The following is a 19,101-nucleotide window of genomic DNA, read 5'->3' as shown; positions in this document are numbered from 1 at the left end:
GGACAGTTGCTGCATTAGGGTTTTCCCCTGGGATGTATGTTAGTGGCTTGTTTTCAAGATGGATGACTCTGGGAGCCTGAGTGAAGCTTTATTATCTTGGTAAAATTTTAATGCCTCACAATTGAAAACTAGATGTCTTTCACAGTAATTTCAGGAAAATAATAGATAATGCAAATTCTCTCTAAGAGAAAAAAAGCTAACACTTTTAGTCTCCAGTTTAATTAGAAGCAAAAAGGGTATGCACTAGAGGTAGTCATGTATATTTTCTAGAAACTGATTGTAGGTCAGGTAAAAATGGGTCAGTAGTAGCAGCACTATCTGTGATTAAATGGAAGGACTTACTAGACAGATACCAGTTGTAGAGAATGTTAAAATCTTTTTTTCTTCCCTGCTATTTGGGGTTGGAATTGGGGAATTTATTATCCTTGAAAAAATTCATTAAGGAAGATCAGTCATAGTCTTAGAGTTGGGATTAACTCAGCCTCTTAGGTTTCTGCCATCCTATGTTTGTGTATTTGAGTTAAAAAAACCAAAATGCAAGGCTTGACTTCTATTAAATTTCATCGTGATTTTGGTTCGAGGTTCCATCTGGATTGGACTAGATCCTGTGGCCTCGAGGTCACATGTGGCTCTCTGGGTCCTCAAGTGCAGCCCTTTGATGGAGTCCAAGTTTTACAGAACAAATCTTTATTAAGGGGATTTGTTCTGGAAAGTCTGGTTCTTGACTCCTGGACTAGATGACTTCGAAGGTCCCTTCTAGCTCTAAGTCTATGATACTGTGAGTTTTGATTCTACCAACATATTAGCTATCTTCTTTAGCTTTATGTCAGCCATGACTTTGATAAACCTGTCATATCTTCACCCAAAAGTATTGAAGAAAACTGGGGAAGGACAGTACTGTGGAAACAACTATTTTCCTAAGCTTATAGGATTAAATCTGGAAAGGCTCTGAGAGATTACCTAGTCCAATACTGTATTTTGCCACTGAAGGAAGTTAGGTCTGGGGGGTGGAAGAGGGAGAGAGAAAATGACTTGCAGTAGGCCCACTCAGGTAGTAAGTAGCAGAACTAGGGTTTGAATCAAGGTTTTCTGACTTCAGATCTAGGTTGACATTGATCCATCAACCAACCTTTGTTTGGGGTGTGGTTGTTCAATGTCTCTAACTACAAGTCAGCTGGCCCATGGTGTTCATCCTCCGTAATGGTTATTGAGGAGATTTTTGTCACTGTTCAGGAAACCACCACAAGGTCAGGCAGGATTTTGCCTGAGAGTTTTTGAGGTAGCTTGTACTTTTCTAGGAGAGAAGGAAAGTAAAACCCTGGTTTGAACCCTGGTCTCGTTGTAAGTGGCTTTCTTATCTTTTGGCTCTGACCAGGCTCACTGGTGAATCAGTCAGGTAGCTAGGCTGAGCAGGCCAGTATTTCAGGGCCTCAGGGTGTGCTGTCGTCCACTTCTCAGTTCATTAAGTAGCTCTGTACTCTGTGCAGTGCTCTGTGCTGAGTGCTGTGGATGCAAAGATGAAAATGGTATGTTCTGCCTGGAAGGAGTTTCCTTTCTACCTGGTTGACCTAGCAAATAAATGCATTATAAGGAGGAGGTGGAGGAGAGAGCGCACTGACAGCCAGAGGGATCTGGAGAGTCTTCCCACAGGAGGTGGCATTTGAGCTGAGCTTTGAAGGCAGCCAAGGATTCTAGGAGGGCCAGTTGAGGAGGGAGAGCATTCTAGGCATGGAGGCTAGGCAGCCTGGGCAAAGTTTGGCTTGCTTTTATCTCGGTGCCTGTCCATTTTGGAGTGAAGACTGCTTGGTTTGCCCTTTTTTCTAGGGTATTCGTTATCTGTGATGAGATTTCAGTCTGATTTTTCCTTGTTGCCCCATTCTTCTGTCATATCCCTAGTTGAACTATGTGATTAGTTTCTCTGTAGAACTGCTTCATGGTTTGTTCCTGCTAGCTGTCCCTCTGGTAAGCATTATCTTTGGGGCAGAAAGTTTGCACAATAGACCCACTCCATTGTCTTCTGCTGAGGTGTTGTGGTTGTTGGTAACTGTGTCTTTCTCTTTGATGTTTACTGTTCCTTTTACTGCTTTTTCTTTGTTGGGCTTGTAGCTTTAAGTAAGAATTTTCCTATTGTAATTTTGTTATTCCCTTTTTTTCCCCACTACCAGTACAGTTGATGGTTACTTCTTTGAATGCTTTGTAAATTTGTTTCAGTTACTCCTGTTTGAAGTTCTAGTTCAGTGTTTTCCACCTGTTAAGTTCATGTCCTACTTGTGATCTTGTCAGAGCACACTGAAGGGTAAGGGGGCACTATCTACCAACCCAAGGAGCCACCTGTTCATTTGCCTGTAAGATCACTGCCCAGACTCAGGAGACTGTTCACTCTCCAGTTTTGCAACTTGCTGGCTTTGTGATCTTTGACAATGAACTTTACTTCTCCTTGCTTCAGTTTCTCCATCTGTGAAATAAGATTAATGGTATACCTACCTACCTCACAGGACCATTGCTGATGTGCATATGGTGTGTTGTAGTTAAATGCATACCATTTTCTCCTCATATCATGGTTAATAGCCAGACACCCAAAAAATTGGCAAAGAAAAGGGACTTTGAAAGTTGAGGGAGTCCAAAGATGCCATTGTAATGCAACAGTATGTCCCAGTACATTGGCTGGGTTACAGTGCTCTTACTCACAAAGAACGGTTAGAGATGGTGGCATTATATTCTGTCAAGGGCTCTCTCAACTTTGTCCATGTAGAAAAGTGGTTCTCAAAGGGTGTGCTGTGACATATTAGAGTGCCACAGATTTGGTTAGGTTTGCTGCAAGATTTTGCACCAGGCGTTATTGCAGGTGAAAGAAAGTTTAAATAATTTTGATTAATGAAAATGTTGCTGACCCAGCATGCATAGTATGGTATGCATTGTGGCTGTTGGAAGCTGCGTCTTGATAAATATGGTAAGTATAATATTCACAAAATAATTTCCTATTACACTATGTACTACCTCAGAACATCAGATCTTAGACTTGCAAACAGCTCAGCATTCTGCTGAGGCCACCCTTATTGAAGGGAAGCTGTGCATGCATTAATCTCCTGACTCTCCCATAGAGTTGTCAACTTAAACATTCAGCTTCTACAGTTCCTCATGGCAAAGAATACGGTGCTCTTAAGCAAAGAAAATTTGAGAATCCCTGGCATTCTAGAACTGGAGAGAACCTTAGAAGGCATCTAGCACAACTTCCATCCATGCTGTCTATAACATCCCCACCAAGCAGGGTTCATCCAGCTTCTTTTAAAACATCTCCAGTCTCCCCCCAGGGTAGTGCATTCCATTTCTGAACTGTTCTGATAATTGGGAAGCTTTTTCTTCCCAATGAGTGATGCAAAACCCACCTCCATTTAATCCCCCTTCCCCCTCTCCTTCTGTCCCCCCACTGATCCTAGTTCTGCTCCCTGGGGCCTGGCAGAGCAATGTGGATTCCGTTTCCACGTGGATATCTCTTCTGATCCTTAAGGACCAATATCCCATCCCCCATTAAGTTAGTAAACATTCCCACTTTCTTCAGCCGGGTTGCCAGTGGCCAGATCTCAGCATGTCTAAATCAGAACTCATTATCTTTCCCTAAAACTTCCCCTCTTCTTTGTGTCCCTGTTACTATCAATAGCACCACTCTCCTTCTAGTCACCCAGGCCCAAAACCTCAGTGTTATCCTTGGCATCTCCACTCTTACTCATCCCATAGATCTAGTCCATTGTGAAATCTTGACCTTTAAACTTTCACAGCCTCTCACGTAATACTTTCTTACTCATCAACTACCTTTCCATTCACTTTGCCACTTATTTCAGCCCCTCATCATTTCTGGTCTACACTATTACACTGATTTTCTTTTTGATTCACCTGCCTAAAGGCTCTTCTCTCTCCAGTCTATTTTCCACTTAGTTGTCTGCATGGTTTTCCTAAAGCATAAGCCAGATCATGGCATCTCCTCTGCTCAGTAAACTCTAGTGGCTCCCTACTACCCCCAGGATCAAATGTAAAATCTTTTGGCAGTTAATCACCACTTATCCCTTTCCTACCCTTCCAATTTTCATATGCCTTATTTCCCTTTACAACTGCACTGATCCAGCTACACGGGTTTACTTGCTATTCCTTGCATATCTCCCATCTCTGTCTTTGTACTGTCACCATGGAATATTCTCCCTCCCCCAACTCTGCCTCGTCATTTACCTGCCTTCCTTCAGGACTCAGTTCAAATCTCACCTTCTGCAGGAAGCATTTGCAGGTTCTTCTAGCTTTTGTGGCCTTCCCCTCTGAGATACCCTTTTTCTTCTGCTCTCTACGTATCTAGTTCTCTATGTGTTGTCTCCCCCGTTAGAATGGAAGTGCTTTATGAACAGGGACTGCACTTTTTCATTTCTTTGTATCCTGAGTGTTTAGAGAAGTGTCTGGCACATAGCTAGGATTTAACATAGGCGGGTTGATTTGGGCATTTTCTTATACTGATGAAAATATTGACGTGATCTTTTTTCCACCTTCCTCCAACCCCCGCAAAAAGTTCATTTCCAAGCTGGTTGTTTAGAATTTGGTATTTCCTGACAAAAATTATGTTATAGATGATAAATAGGCAGATATTCCATAAAAGCCCGTTTAACTTACAATGTTATTGCTCTCTAGTGCTGGTCATACTTGAGAATGAAACTTTCTAAAGCAGGATTTCTAGCAAGCAGTCGACAAACTTTGGTAACACTCTTTAGTACCTTTTCTGTGCCAGGCCCTGTGCTTGACACTGGGGTTTCAAAGTCAAAAATGAGATTGTTCGTGCCCTTGAGGAGTTTATATTCTCAAAGGGGAGATGTGTAGGCATGTGTATTTATATATACACAGATATGTAGCATGTGTATACTTACATGCACATTATATACATTGTATATGTATAGCAATAATCTATGTATCATTTATCTGTGGGCAAATGCACTTGAGGCTTCAGTTTGGAATACATGGAAACAATGTAGCATTTGGAAAGAGTACTGGAGGTGGAGCCCCAAGCCCTGGATTCCAGGCCTGCCTCTATCACTGACCAGCCATGTGACCTTGGTCATTTAATCTCGCAGCCTTTTTTCTCATCTGTAAAATGGGATTGGAAATACTTGCAGTATCTACCTGAGAGTGGAGTTGCAGAGATCAGATGAAAATGTATATGAAACACGTCTGTAAACTTCAGTGCCCTAAAAAGTTGGGAGCTGTTATTGTTGTCTTGCCCTAGCATACCAAGACATAGACACTCCTCTGTGTCTCTTCCCTAAGTTGTCAGACAGTGGCATCAGTAAGAGACTACCTGAGTTCCTAATTGTCAGATCCTGTTTCCAGTAGTGGGGAGCAAGAATTCCATCCGTGACAGGGAGCTGTGACAGGTAGTAGATGAGGGGTCTTACTGTAGAGTAGGAAGGGTGAAGAGCTTTAGGCTGAGCTCCTTCTAGAAGAAGAAGAAGGAGACAGCTTGAGGGCTCTTGGCTACTAGGAGGAGATTTAATATGGTGTGGGGTTAGGGCAGTGTGTGGTAATTGGGAAAGTCGTGAAGATCAAAAGAAATCCAAAGACAGGAACAAGAGGGAAATTCCTGCATCCATACTGATAGAAGGAGGTGCCCTGGTAGTAGTAACGACATGTTCCTAGTTATGACTGCCTGTACTCAGAGAACTTTAAGATCATATAGTTTAACCTTCTGGGGGGTTGCAAATGGGTCCAAAAATCCTATACTGTGGACCTCATTTTTCATTTCTCTTTCATCTCTCGTTGGTATGTGCAGCTCAACATCCTTTCCTTACCCTCCCATGACTTTCAAGGCTATTTTGTTCCTTGATGTGTGTTTAATACATAGTTTTCCTCAGCTTTTATAGTACTTTCCTCATCTCGTCACCACCCACTCCTTCTAAATTCCTCTGACTTCGTTTGACTCCCCTCTTTCTGTATCCCCAGTACTTAGCACAGTGTAGGTACATAGTAGGTGCTAAATAAGTTTTACTGGCTAACTTTTGACTGGGACGGATACACTTTTGTTCAATATTTCTCACTATAGTGTGTATGTATGTATATACACACACATATACAAATGTATATGCGCATGTGTGTACATATATACACACAGAAAGAAATCCTTCTTGCATTCTGGACCCTTCAGAATCAGTTCCTTGAATGTTTATCTGTTTCCTGCCTCCTGGCTGGAATTTTTACACGTTAGTTCAGACCCAACACTAAATACTAAATCCTTAACATGACCCAACTCTGCCATCTTCTTCAGCTCTCTCATAATAACAAATTCTTCTTCTTGGCCTAGGTTAACATTAGTTTAGTTACATCAATATCCAAGATCCCAGAGTTTATCTTTATTGGTATAATCAAAGCAGCCGATACCATAAGACTGATTTTACTGAAATGAACCATAGAAAACAGTTCTATCTTCACACGGTCTGTCCCTTAGCAGTTTTCCTTTTCTGATATATTTGGACATTGCTTGGATTTCCCTTCTTTTGAAACTTGGTACCATTGAAAATTCAGGACTGTGGTATCTTTTTCCCTCACCAGCAGTGAGGTAGGAAGATTACCTGTTATGTAGGCTCAAAAGATGACATAGTTGCTTTGAGATTCGGACAATTGGACATGTTTGCCACTAACTGGCTGTATGGCCTCTGGAAAATTACTCTTTTCTCAGCCTCAATTTCCTCTATAAAATGAAGGGATTGAATCGATCCTCTCTAAGGATCCCTCTCAGTTGTCAAATTTCTGATATGATTCTGGATGTTCTGAATACGCTGTCGGTATTAAATTCCTGCTCCAGGACTTGGGTATCTAACAAAACATAGCAAAAAGCTGTTTTCTTTTGGGTGAGGTGGAGTAACAGCTTCCACTTTGAAATAGTATTTCAGTTCAGGGAAAATCCACAGCTCACCTTGCCACTCCCTCCCCCTCCTCAGTTGAACTTCTGTGCTTAACTGATCCAAGCAAAAGAAAGAATACTTTATTGATCCATGGTCCCATTCATCATGGGACCTTTAAGGAGACTGTCTGAAGAATGGCAACACTCATCTTTATTGTCATAAACTTCTTTTTCATTGGGTCATGGAAACTTTAGTTCCATACAAAGTTCTGGTTCTTTTGCTTTAAACACTCAGCTGCTCTTTAGGTCTCTTTAGTATGGATCTATAACTCACGGCCACCTTGGTCCTGTGATACTACATGCTAAGTCCTAGATGAGTTCTCCAGAGCGAAGATAGATAAGGTACTGAAATTATGTGATAACACAGATATTATCAGAGTCAAGAAATATTTATTGTGCCTACTGTATGTGTTTGTGTGGGGGAGCCCCAGGCTGGGTCTATGGGGACACAGATACATAGACCCTCTGAGTTGGAAGGAATCTCAAAGATCACCTAGTGTGCCCTTGCCTCTTAGAAGCATGAAGTCCTGGTGTGTAAGTCATAGTTCTTGTCCCATAAGGAATTATGTGGGGGAGAGGAAAAGGAGAGGTGAAGGAAGGGAGAAAGTGGAATTGGTGTGTAAAATCACGTGCTAACCATCGAATGAGTGGGAATAGAACACAAGTTCAGAGAAAGGAATGGTCACTCAAATCTGTAATACTTGGCTAAGACTTCATAAGGGAGGTGGGTTTTGAGGTTAGGTAGTATATAAACAAGTAGAGGAGAGAGAAGAAGGATGTTCTAAGCTGGAGTAACAGCCTGAGAAAAGGAGAAGAGACAAGAATGTGCAGCACATCTTAGTTTGGCTGGAGGGAATCAGTGGAAGATACATAGATTGTGGAAAGCTTTGAATGCCGACCTAGAGAGCATAGACTGGATTGAAGGCAGTGAGGAGCCATTGAAAGCTTTTGAACCGGCAGGTGACACATGTGAAAACATATTTTAGAAAGATTAGTCTGGTAGTAGTATTTAGGATGAAGTAGCTAGGCGGTGCAGTGAGTAAAGCACTGGGCTTGAAATCAGGAAGACTGATCTTCCAGAGTTCAAATCCTACCTCAGACACTAACTAGTTGTGTCACCCTGGGCAAGTTACTTAACCCTGTTTCCCTCAGTTTCCTCGTCTGTAAAATGAACTGGAGAAAGAAATGGCAAACTACTTTAGTAACTTTGCCAAGAAAACCCCAAAATAGAGTCACAAAGGGTCAGAAATGACTGAAAATCTGACTGAAAAAATGACTGAACATCATCAGAGGTGGGGATACCAGTCTGGAGGACTCCTCTGTAATAGTCTAGTAATGAGGGGTTAAGGGTCTGAGCTGTAGTGACTGCAGTAGGAAAGGAAAAGAGGGATTAAAAAGAAATTATAAAGGAAAAATTGAAAAGACTGAAGGGACAGGGAAAGGGAGAGACAGATGGACAGACGTGTCAAGGATGACTCCAGAGAGGCCAGCTAGAGGTTTAGATAACACCAGGACATTCAAGTAGAGATGGCCAATAAGTAATTAGCTGTCTGGGAGCTAAGTGGCATAGTAGATAGAACACCAGGCCTGGAGTCAGGGAGATCTGAGTTAAAACTTGTCTCAGACACTATTACTAGCAGTGGAACCTTCTGTTTGCCTCAGTTTCCTCTTCTGTAAAATGGGGATAATAATAGCACCTACCTCCCAGGATTGTTGTGAGGATCAATTGGGACACTCTTTGTAAAGCACTTAAAGCCTCAAACGTGGTAAGGGTTATATAAATGTTAGTTGTTGTTATTATTATCTATTACTATGGGGCTGCAGCTTAGGAGAGAAGTCAGGGCTGCCAAGGAAGATTTGGAAAACCTCTAACTAGTGATACTTGAAGCCACAAAATGTTATAAGAACTCTGCAGATGAAAGTACCCTCTTTTTCAAGAGTAAAACAAGGGTTTGGGGTATGCCTCTGTGTAGGTGGGAAGAGGAAGAGGAGCCTAGCTAAGGAGACTGAAGGAGCAAAGCTGTAGGGATTGTCTCATGTGAGTCAAAGATAGAGTGGTGATTAGCACTTTGTCAAGAAAAGCAAAGACTGAGACATAGAGAATGCGATTTTTTGATGAGGCCATCTTTGGGGACTTTAAGGAATACCAATTTAATAATGGAGTGGAAACCAAATTGCAAGGAATTAAGGAACCGATGGTTGTTTGTGGGGGCCACACTGGCCCCCCCCACCCTGCTCTTATCCCCTTCTCCTTCTATTTTCCTGTAAGGCAGGATAGATTTCTATACCTCGTTGCCTGTATATCTTATTTCCCAGTTGCATGTAAAAACAATTTTTAATATTCATTTTTAAAACTTTGAGGTCCATATTCTCTCCCTTCCTTGATCCCCACCCACTGTCAGAATCACAGAATATTAATGTATTAATGTTGGGGAAGGGACCTTAGGGAGAATCTAATCTGATCCCCTCCTTTTATTCATGATCATACTGAGGCTCAAAGAAGTTAGGGCTTGCTTAAGATCACGTAAAGCGTGTCAAAGCTGGAATTAGAACCCAGCTCTTCTGATTCCTAGGATTACTAGGTCAGCGTTCTTGTGACTTTTTGGGTTCGCTTCATTATAATGAAGAAGACAAGTTGTGTTAAGAGAGTTTTATGTGGTAGTGTTAAAATATAAAGCAGAATTTTGGTAGAACAGAATATTGTAAAAACAGTATATACTAGATTCGTATCCTTAAAAGTCAATGTGTATGTGTTTTGGTTTATTTACTTGAGAATATTCAGTTTACTCAAAAGCTTAGTTTAACCACTTTGCTCATTTCCAAGATTAACAATGGACATACAAAAGTCATTTTTTAATGCATCATGATGTAGATAGACTAGATTAGGGTAGATTCAGGAAAACTTCAGATCAGATCCTGCCTCTGACACTTAGCCATGGGACCATGTGCAAATCATTGAGCTTATCTGAGCCCTAGGCAACTTATAGACAGATTATGAACTGCCTCGGTGTGGGTAGTTCTTATACCCATATCACAGATCCTTGATGTATTGCTGTATGTTTATCCTTAAAACATATGTATTTAATAAAAGAGGAAAGCCTGCTTGTTGATATATTTCAAGGATCCATGATTTCATCAATGTGGGAGTTTACCCTCATCTGTGCAAATGGAAATTCCATTGTAACTTCGGTGGCCTTAGTGAGTGACTGTGGCCAGTCTGGTGTAATGGGTCTCTCTGAGCTGGGCTGACCTGTTCCAGGGCTGGCACCTTCCTTGGCAAAGCCTTCAAGAACTTAGGTTCACCTCAGTGGGTAGGACTTGATGGAGGAAAGTCCCAGGAATAACACTAAATTTTCAGATTTAATAGCAAGGAAATAAATAACTTGGATTTTTGGAAACTATGGTAATGGAGCCCAAGCTGCAGCATCTCCAACCAAGCTCTAAAGTTTAGGTGGGATGTGTGTATGTTCTATGAGTACCACCCTGAGTGACTGGGGGAGGGCTCATTGCCAGATTGGCTGAAGGCTGGTGTCTCTTGAAAACCACAGAGGGACTGTGTCAGTGGATGGGATACCCACACCAAAGAGATGGCAGGTCTTTGGAGTGATAATGTAGGTTACAGCAAGGAGATGTTTCTTTAAGGCATCTCCTGGGAATGGTACACAGGGACCTCGGGGGATTTAGTTTACGACTAGCCCTTCAGTGCCACTGACCAGGCAAGCTTTGTGTGATAGGTGAAGCGGTACCAGTGCACCTTTGAGGGCTGCCCTCGCACCTATAGCACGGCTGGCAACCTGCGCACCCACCAGAAGACCCACCGAGGAGAGTATACTTTTGTCTGCAACCAAGAGGGCTGTGGCAAAGCTTTCCTCACCTCATACAGCCTCAAGATCCATGTGCGAGTACACACGAAGGAGAAGCCATTTGAGTGTGATGTGCAGGGCTGCGAGAAGGCATTCAACACATTGTACAGGTCAGTCCCACCCTCCCTGAATGATTGTGTGTCATCTTCTCTCTTTGGAGAGGCAGGCAACCAGGTGCACAGAGTCAGATATGGTGGTCACCTTGGTTGTGTGTTCTGTGAGACAACAGAGCAAAGATTTTGCCTCTTGCATTGTCATTTTGTCCCTTGGCTCAAGACTTTGCTGTGTGGGGCCGAGGCTTTGTAACTCTTTCTTGTCTTACCATGGAGAGCTTCTCTCAATCACACTGAGAACTGTCTGCTTTGGTTCTGAATGGGATGGTGAGGGGGCTGGAGGTGAGACATCCTGGCCCTTATTTTGAATCTTCTGCTTGCTAACATAAAGCAGTTTCCCCTTCTCACCCCTCCCCTTGAGCAGTTTTCACATTTGTCTATTCTCCAAATCTGATCCTGCTTAGGACTGTCAGGGACCAGCTACTGTTAGAAGTAAGGTAGGGGAAGGGGGAGGGAGCTTAGCACTAGAAAAAATGTAGATGCAGAAATGGAGTGTCAGGTGGCCAAGTTCAATATTGAAAAAACTGCCAGAAAGGGTATCCAGGGAACAACGCAGGTGCTGTTAGTTACTTGCTCACTGTTAATGCCAACAACCAGTCTCCTTTATGCATGTGTTGCCCTTCCCAGCTCCATATCTTAAAGGCATAGAGATATGTTGACATCCCTGAGAACAATCTGGATATATCCTGGCCTGGCCCAGAAGGGTGAGGACTAAATTATGGTAAAGAGAATTTTCCTGGCTGTTTTTCAGGCTGAAAGCACACCAGCGGCTGCATACAGGGAAAACCTTTAACTGTGAATCCGAAGGCTGCAGCAAGTACTTCACCACGCTCAGTGATCTGAGGAAGCACATTCGAACCCACACAGGAGAAAAGCCATTTCGGTAGGTTACTGAGTCTGTCACTTCAGGGCCACAGAGCTCCTGATCACAAACCAGGTTTCTACTGCCTTCCTCCTTTCAAATGGGGAGACTTCCTGTAGTCTGTCTACACCACAGTAGGAACATCTTCTCCAGTACTGGCCACAGATGTCTTGAGGGCACACCTGCACTTGTTGAGGTCTTGATGGGGATGTCTCATAAAAAGACTAGTTGTGAAAACAGCTCAAGTTTTGCTTTTATTGCTTTGTATTATCTTATTTGACTATCACAGTAATCCTGTGAAGTAGGTCATATAGTATTCATTTGATATGTGAGGAAATTGAAATGATTTAATAATAGTTAATATTTTGGTAATTTAAGGTTTTACAAAGTACTTTATACATATTGTCTCCCGTGGATCCTCCCAAGAACCTTGTTTAGGTGTTGTTACAGCCTGAGGTCACACAATTCCCCTTAGCTTATTTTGGTCAACATGGTGAACCAGCTTGACTTGATCAGGTTTGGATGGATTGACATTTCTTCTCCAGGGCCCATGCAAACAAACATGTCCTTGGTGTTTGTGCTTGGCACGATTAAGCTTTTATGTGGTAGAATTTCAGGATTATTAGAGCTCGAAGAGACCATAGAGATCCCTAAGGCCCAGCCCCCTCATTTCATAGGGAATCTGAAGGCCCAGAGAGGGGAAGGGACTTCATGCTCATGGTCAGAGACTGAACTCCAGGATTGTTGTGTTGATAGAAGTGCTAATCTCTTTTCTTTTTGTCAGATGACTCCGTTTGTAAGAATATGTTGTAACTAACCAATTTTGATTGGTTTTATTTTTATTTCATGTTTAGGGCACTCATTTGTGTGAATTTTGTAGTAGTCATCTCTAATTCATTCAAGCACGAGGTATTCATTAGATGCGTGTTATGTGCCAGGCACTGGGGTTAGAAAAAACTGAAAGTGGTCCTTCTTATCAAGGTGCTTCCATTCTTTTGGGGGTTGGATGTGGCAGACTACATGCACTTATATGATAAGTGTGTACAAATAAGTACAAAATAAAATGAAGGTAGTCCAAGGAGGGGAGGACCAGGACTTGGATTGGACTCGTGTGTGTGTGTGTGTGTGTGTGTGTGTGTGTGTGTGTGTGTGTGTGTGCGTGCGTAACGATTTCATATATAAGGTGGTGCTTGACCTGATCTTGAAGGAAGTGGTGTGCTAGAGAAGATACTTGGAGTCAAGGAGACCTGGGTTCAAATCCTGCCTCAGATAGTGATTACCTTGTGATCTTGGGCAAGTCATTTAACCTCTCAGTGTCTCAGTTTCTTCATCTGTAAAGTGAAGGGGGTTGGAGTTGATGACCTGAGATCCTTTCCAGCTCTAGATCCATGATCTTGTGATCTATAATCATGTGGTTCTGTCAGGCAGAGGTGAGGAGGGAGCATATTTCAGGCCAGGGGTGCAAAGGTTTGGGGAAGGATTATGGAGTATTGTGTGTGAAGGGCAGCAACAAGGCCAGTTTGGCTGGAGTGCAGCGTGGAGGGAGGGCGTAACATGGGATGAGGCTGGGAAGGGCTGTAAAAGCCAAGTGGAAGAGTTTTATTTTATCCTAGAGGTACTAGGGAGCCACTGGAGTTTATTGAGTAGGGGAGTGATGTGGTCAGATCCAAGTATGAGGAAAATCACTTGGGCAGATGTGTGGATGAACATATTCTCTAAAGTAGTGAATGAAAAGTCTTACCCTGTCATAAAGTCCACAGCATTCATGACACCCACTGCTAATAGAGCTTTTCTCTCCTCTGTACTCAATGCCCTCTTAACCCTGATTCCACCACCTTCTCTGAAGTGTTCTTGCTGCGTACTTAAGTCATAGGTGGTAGAAGTCCCCCTTATCTAATGGTTGCTGTTTCTCTGTGTTTAAATGACTTGTTCAGGTGTGATCACGATGGCTGTGGGAAGGCATTTGCAGCAAGCCACCACCTTAAAACACACGTCCGAACACACACTGGTGAGTTTTTTATTTATCTTGTTTTTTTTTAACTATAAATGTAATGACAGTATGATTTCACTTGTTTAGAAACGTTATCTTGTTTCTTCTTCATGCTAGCCCAGTATGTTAGGTATTAGTATTGTTTTTTCCATTTGATGGATAAGGAAACTGGGGTCAAAGACTTGCCCAGGGTAACAAAGCTAGTAAGGAGGCAGAGTTAGGACTGGAACCCAGGTCTTTTGATGCCAAGCTTTCTGTTGTTAATGGTTGGCTCTACATAATTGCGAGGAAGTAGAGGGAGAGGCTAATTAGCTCAGTCTTCCCCCATGAATATGTAGTTTTCAAAGTAAGATTATAGAACTTATAACTGAAAGAGACCTTGGAGATCATTTTGTTTGATACCCTCATTTTATGGAGAATGAAACGGAGGTTCAGAGAGAAGGGACTTATCCAAGGTCACACATAGTGGAACTGTGCTTGTCCTGACTTCCTGGGGGACCTACTATTTCTATTCTGTCCTGCTGTTTCATCAGTAATAAATATCCCCAAGAGATAGGGGGAAATGCAAGAGTTCCTACAAAGTAGAACCCAGGAAGACTTGCTCATCTGTTTGAACATTGGAATGCCAGGCTATGGTCAGCGCTTTGTCCATTCAGAGTTTACAGTGGGAAGCAGTTAGAACTTGATGCAGGAAGCTTTCCATGTTGCTTCCTGCCTGGACACCGAGTGCCCACACGAGAATCCATGTTTACTTTAGTTAGTTGAAGTGGGGGTGGGGAGCAAACAAAATCCGCTTGGAGTAAAGCTAACTTAGGGTCCAAATAACTTTGTCCTCCCTTCAGGTGAAAGACCCTTCTTCTGCCCCAGCAACGGCTGTGAGAAGACATTCAGCACTCAGTACAGTCTCAAAAGTCATATGAAAGGTCATGATAACAAAGGACATTCATATAATGCACTTCCAAATAGCGTGTCTGAGGTATGACATTCTTTATTCCCTTTCCTATACTTTGATCTCTGTGATACAGGCTACTTGCTTAGCTGCTTTGTGTAATATCAAGGTAAACGTGTTTTTTGTTTGTTTGTTTTTTAATTAATTTATTTTGAATTATCAACAATCACTTCTATAAGCTTTTGAGTTTTAAATTTTTCTCCCCATCCCTCCCCAAGATGGCACACAATCTGATATAGGCTATACATATACATTCCTATTAAACATATTTTCACATTAGTCATCTTGTAAGGAAGAATTAGAACCAACAGGAGGAACCACAAGAAAGAGGAAACAGAACACAACAGAAGAAAAAAATAGCAAATGGTATGCTTCAATCTGCATTCAAACTCCATAGTTCTTTCTTCTTTGTGGATAGCGTTTTCCATCACGAGGCCTTTGGAGATGTCGAAGATCCTTGTATTGCTGAGAAGGGTTAAGTTTATTAATATTAGTCTTTGCACAACATTGTGTACAACATTCTCCTGGTTCTGCTCACTTCACTCAGCATCAGACCATACAAGTCTTTCCAGGTTTTTCTGAAGTCAGCCTGTTCATTGTTTCTTATAGCACAATAGCATTCCATTACATTCATATACCACAACTTGCTCAGCCATTCCCCAATTGATGGACATCCTCTCAATTTCCAATTCTTGGCCACCACAAAAAGAGCTGCTATGAATATTTTTGTACATATGGGTCCTTTCCCATTTGTATGATCTCTCTGGGATACAGCCCTAGAAGTCCTATTGCTGGGTTAAAGGGGTAAACGTGTTTTAAAGCTTGTTCTTTCACCAGATTTCTGTTGATGAGAGGGTAGCAGACTGTGTCAAGATGGATGTGCCTTTTGATGGGGAAGGGAATCCAGAAATTCATCCAGATTCTGTTTCCAAGGACTCCTATTTATGTGATGCTTCATGATTTACAAAGTACCTCCCTCACATAGCTGTGTGAGGCAGGTAGTAGATTATGATCTCTTTTTATAGTTTCAGGAGCATGTTATAAATTTCAAGTGACTCACCCCGATTCCCCTTCAATAATAATGGGAAGATCTTGGCCCCCCCATCCCAGTGTGTGATGTCTGCCACTCTCCCTACTCCTCTCCTCTGATTGGTTGGGGTTCATTCTGGGCCTTTGTAAAATGAAGTTCTTGATTCTTTGCTGCTTTCATGGGGCTACTCTGTGATTTTTAATGCACTAACTTTTAAAAATATTTTTTATTATTTTTATATGTCACATATATTTTCAAATCTCTTTTTCTTCTCCTCAGAGAGGAGGTTGTAAGAATGAAAGGTGGTGGGGTGGGGAGGGGGTGGAGACAGTTCAGCAGCACTAACTAGGACTCATGCTGCCTCCACTAGTACATGTTGAGGCCATGTCCATAGTTCCCTATCTCTGAAAAGAAGGGATCCAGGTATATGTTCTTTAGGGCCAAGCTTGGCCATTACAACTACATGGCCTTCAGTGACACAGAAGGCAGCAGGTCATTGACTTCCCCGGGGCATCTGTTGGTCCTTGGTAGTCCTTCAGTTTGTCTGTGGAATCTCCCTTGTTCTGTTCATGTTTCTAGTGTGGGAGGGTTTATAAAGTGCTTCAGAAGGCTCCGATTTGTTGTGTTCATTCCCAGAGGGCAGAACCAGGAGCTGGAAACTGAAGGGGCAGATCTGTTTAAAATGAGAGCCATTCATAAATGGGCTGCTTCAGGAGATATTAAGTAACCTTTGGAGGTTTTCAAACAGGGTTGGGTGGGGACTGTCAATCAACAGACATTTTTTAAAGCATTTACTGTGTGCTTGGCATTGGGCTAAGTGTTGGGCATACAAAGAGCTTATAAGCTTCCTGAGGGAAGGGACTTTTTTGCCTTTCTTTGTATCCTCAGTGCTTAGCCCAGTGCCTAACACATAGTAGGTGCTTAATAAATGTTTGTTGATTGACCAGTGTAATGGAGCAGACAATATTTGCATAGATACAAACCAGATTCATAGAGTAGAGTAGAAGGGAGGTAAGCTTAGAGGGGAAGGTTCTAGCATCTGGTGGCACCAAGAAAGTTCTGCAAAAGCTTGTGTTTGATCTGAGTTTCAAAGGAAGCCAGGGGTCTCAGAGATGGAGGAGAGCAGGGAGAGCATTTACTGTAGGAAGGACCTATGTTGAGGTCCCTCCTAATTGTAATATTCTGTGATTCATTATTAGTGTTTCATCAAGCTCAGCCCCAGAATGTTGGCTCTGTGTAATGAATCATTCTGACCACAGCAATTTATGAAGTACATTGTCTTATGAGGGGTGGAAGTGTCTTATGAGGGCAGGAAGCTTTAGGACCTGCAAGAGTGGAGGGAGCCGCCACTCAAATGAAATCACGACTCTTTAGAAGTCCCTCTCCTCCAAAGCAGCAGATTGCTTTTTGTGGTCATAGGTAGAGTCTGCTGGGTCATTGGCTGTATTGAAGTGGTTCACAGCTCCAAACATCTAAGAACTGCTGGCCAGAAGCACAGCAGTTCATATTGTGCTATCTTTGTAGCCTATTTTTATAAAGGGTTAGTCAGGTTTATAATTAAGTGACTTTCTTTTTGCTAAGTGAAGGAAGCCCCTGTGGCTTTGGAGTGATGCTTGCTCCTGAGAAATGCGTCTATAAGTGCTGATTTGGGTTTTTTCCCAACACTGCAGGACACAAACCACTCACTTTGTCTGAGCGACTTGAGCCTCAAATCCAAGGATTCTGAGCTACGAGAAAATTCTAATACAGTAAGTAGAGTTGTCATCCGTTGAGATATATGGGACCAAAAGCAATGTCAAAAAAACCAAAACCGAAAACAGGCTAGTATTGGCCTTCCTCTGGACTTGGTTGACCTCCATTCTTTCATCTTGGCTATTTGCCTTTCTATGCAGTTCTGCTCTTAGATTCCGAGGACGTTGCTTCTCCAACCGGAGGCTCCTCTGATTTGGTGTCCACCTCCCCCCACCCCAGTAATGTACAACCTTTATTCAGCAAACATTTGTAAGGGCCTACTATGTATTAGGTATCTTATATGATTGTGTGCTTTTCAGTGATTGATTTTTGTGACATTATGTTGAAGGAAAGCTTTGACTCACCATTTCCCCTAGAAAAGAGGCATTTTTGGCCTCAGCTCTGATGGCTCTAATTTGCTCTGTTAGGATTAGGAATGTTCCCACCATCCCAATGAATTCTTGACATGTTTTCACAGATCTTCAGTCAGTGCTTATACAGGCCGTTTGATACAGTTCTCAGAATTATACTAAAGTCTCTCTTCCTTTTGAAGACTTGATTCTTTGGGTGATTTTTTTTTCCCATTTGAAGAAGTCATATGGAATGGCAGTGGGGCCAAAAAAAAATCATCTCCCCCTTGATGAGCCTTCTGATGATGACCCTCTGCCTGTGACTGGACTTACCCTTGGCCACCAGACTCAAGAGCCTCTGCCAGATCTTTTTTGCTCTGGCAGGCCTGCCAGCACACGTCCTCTTTTGGCACAGCCTTGGAGAGCCCGGGGTTCCCTCTACCCCACAAGAGTTGTCAGAGGAAGGCTTGGCTATGTGTGGTGTGGACAAAATAAATAGTCATTAACAACATGGCTGAAGATATTCAAGTAGACTGATGGTCTAGATGACCATGGGTCAGGGATGTGATGAAAGGGATTCAATACTGGTAGAAGGTTAGACTCTATGCCCAGGTGCCTGAGTATCTTGGATTCCAGTGTCCTCTTATAATCTCTCAGATCATCTTAAGTGGCCCTAACTAGGGCTTTGCCTTATAGAAGAATGTTTTCTGGAGCCCTGAGGCCATCAGGCAGGGTAGATAGTAGGCACTGGACTGGTGAACACCCTCTTCTAAAACAACTCCCATGAAGTGATAGAAAAAGTCTACCCCTCCCTGCCAGATTGCCTGACCCTAATAAGCTCCTTCCTGATTAATGAAGATCACAGGAGCAACGAAGCCAATCTGGTGCTTGGAGACCCCTGGCAAAGAGGCAAGAGAGAGATTGATTTCTACTATGTATCTGGAAGATATTGAGAGTGTTACAGAAATACACCTTGGATAGGCCATGTGGTAGAAAAGCCGGGGCCCTGTCTCAGGCTCTAGAACAGGCTGACATGACTCTTGCTGCATGGGATATAGAAAGCACAGTGGACTAGAAATTTGGAGACCTGGGTTTAGTCTCCGCTCTGCCACTAACCTCCTTTGTACCTGTAGGCAAGTTGCCCAGTAATGATTATGGTCCTAGGATTGTAGGTTTAGCATTGGAAAGGATGTTAGAGATTATTTAGTCCAACTTGATAATTTTACAGATGAAAAAACTGGCCCACAGAGTAGGAGTGACTCCTCAGGGCCACAGAGGTGTGGTA

At 42.6% G+C, this 19,101-nt stretch overlaps 1 protein-coding gene across 1 annotated transcript in view; it reads left to right on the top strand.

Moving 5' to 3' along the window:
• MTF1 (metal regulatory transcription factor 1) overlaps positions 1-19,101 on the top strand; it is a 32,237-nt gene that overhangs the window by 3,341 nt on the left and 9,795 nt on the right. The window contains exons 3-7 of the mRNA XM_020983621.2: positions 10,663-10,901; positions 11,656-11,787; positions 13,701-13,774; positions 14,599-14,732; positions 17,406-17,483. Of these exons, the coding sequence (XP_020839280.1) occupies positions 10,663-10,901; positions 11,656-11,787; positions 13,701-13,774; positions 14,599-14,732; positions 17,406-17,483 (657 nt within the window). The remainder of the gene's footprint in view (positions 1-10,662; positions 10,902-11,655; positions 11,788-13,700; positions 13,775-14,598; positions 14,733-17,405; positions 17,484-19,101) is intronic.

The sequence above is a fragment of the Phascolarctos cinereus genome, unplaced genomic scaffold (genome assembly GCF_003287225.1).
Source record: "Phascolarctos cinereus isolate Bilbo 61053 unplaced genomic scaffold, phaCin_HiC Scaffold_726;HRSCAF=1367, whole genome shotgun sequence".
In the NCBI taxonomy this organism is placed as follows: Eukaryota; Metazoa; Chordata; class Mammalia; order Diprotodontia; family Phascolarctidae; genus Phascolarctos; species Phascolarctos cinereus.
Note: the sequence above shows the minus strand (reverse complement) of the source record. Positions and strands in the feature narration are given on the sequence as shown.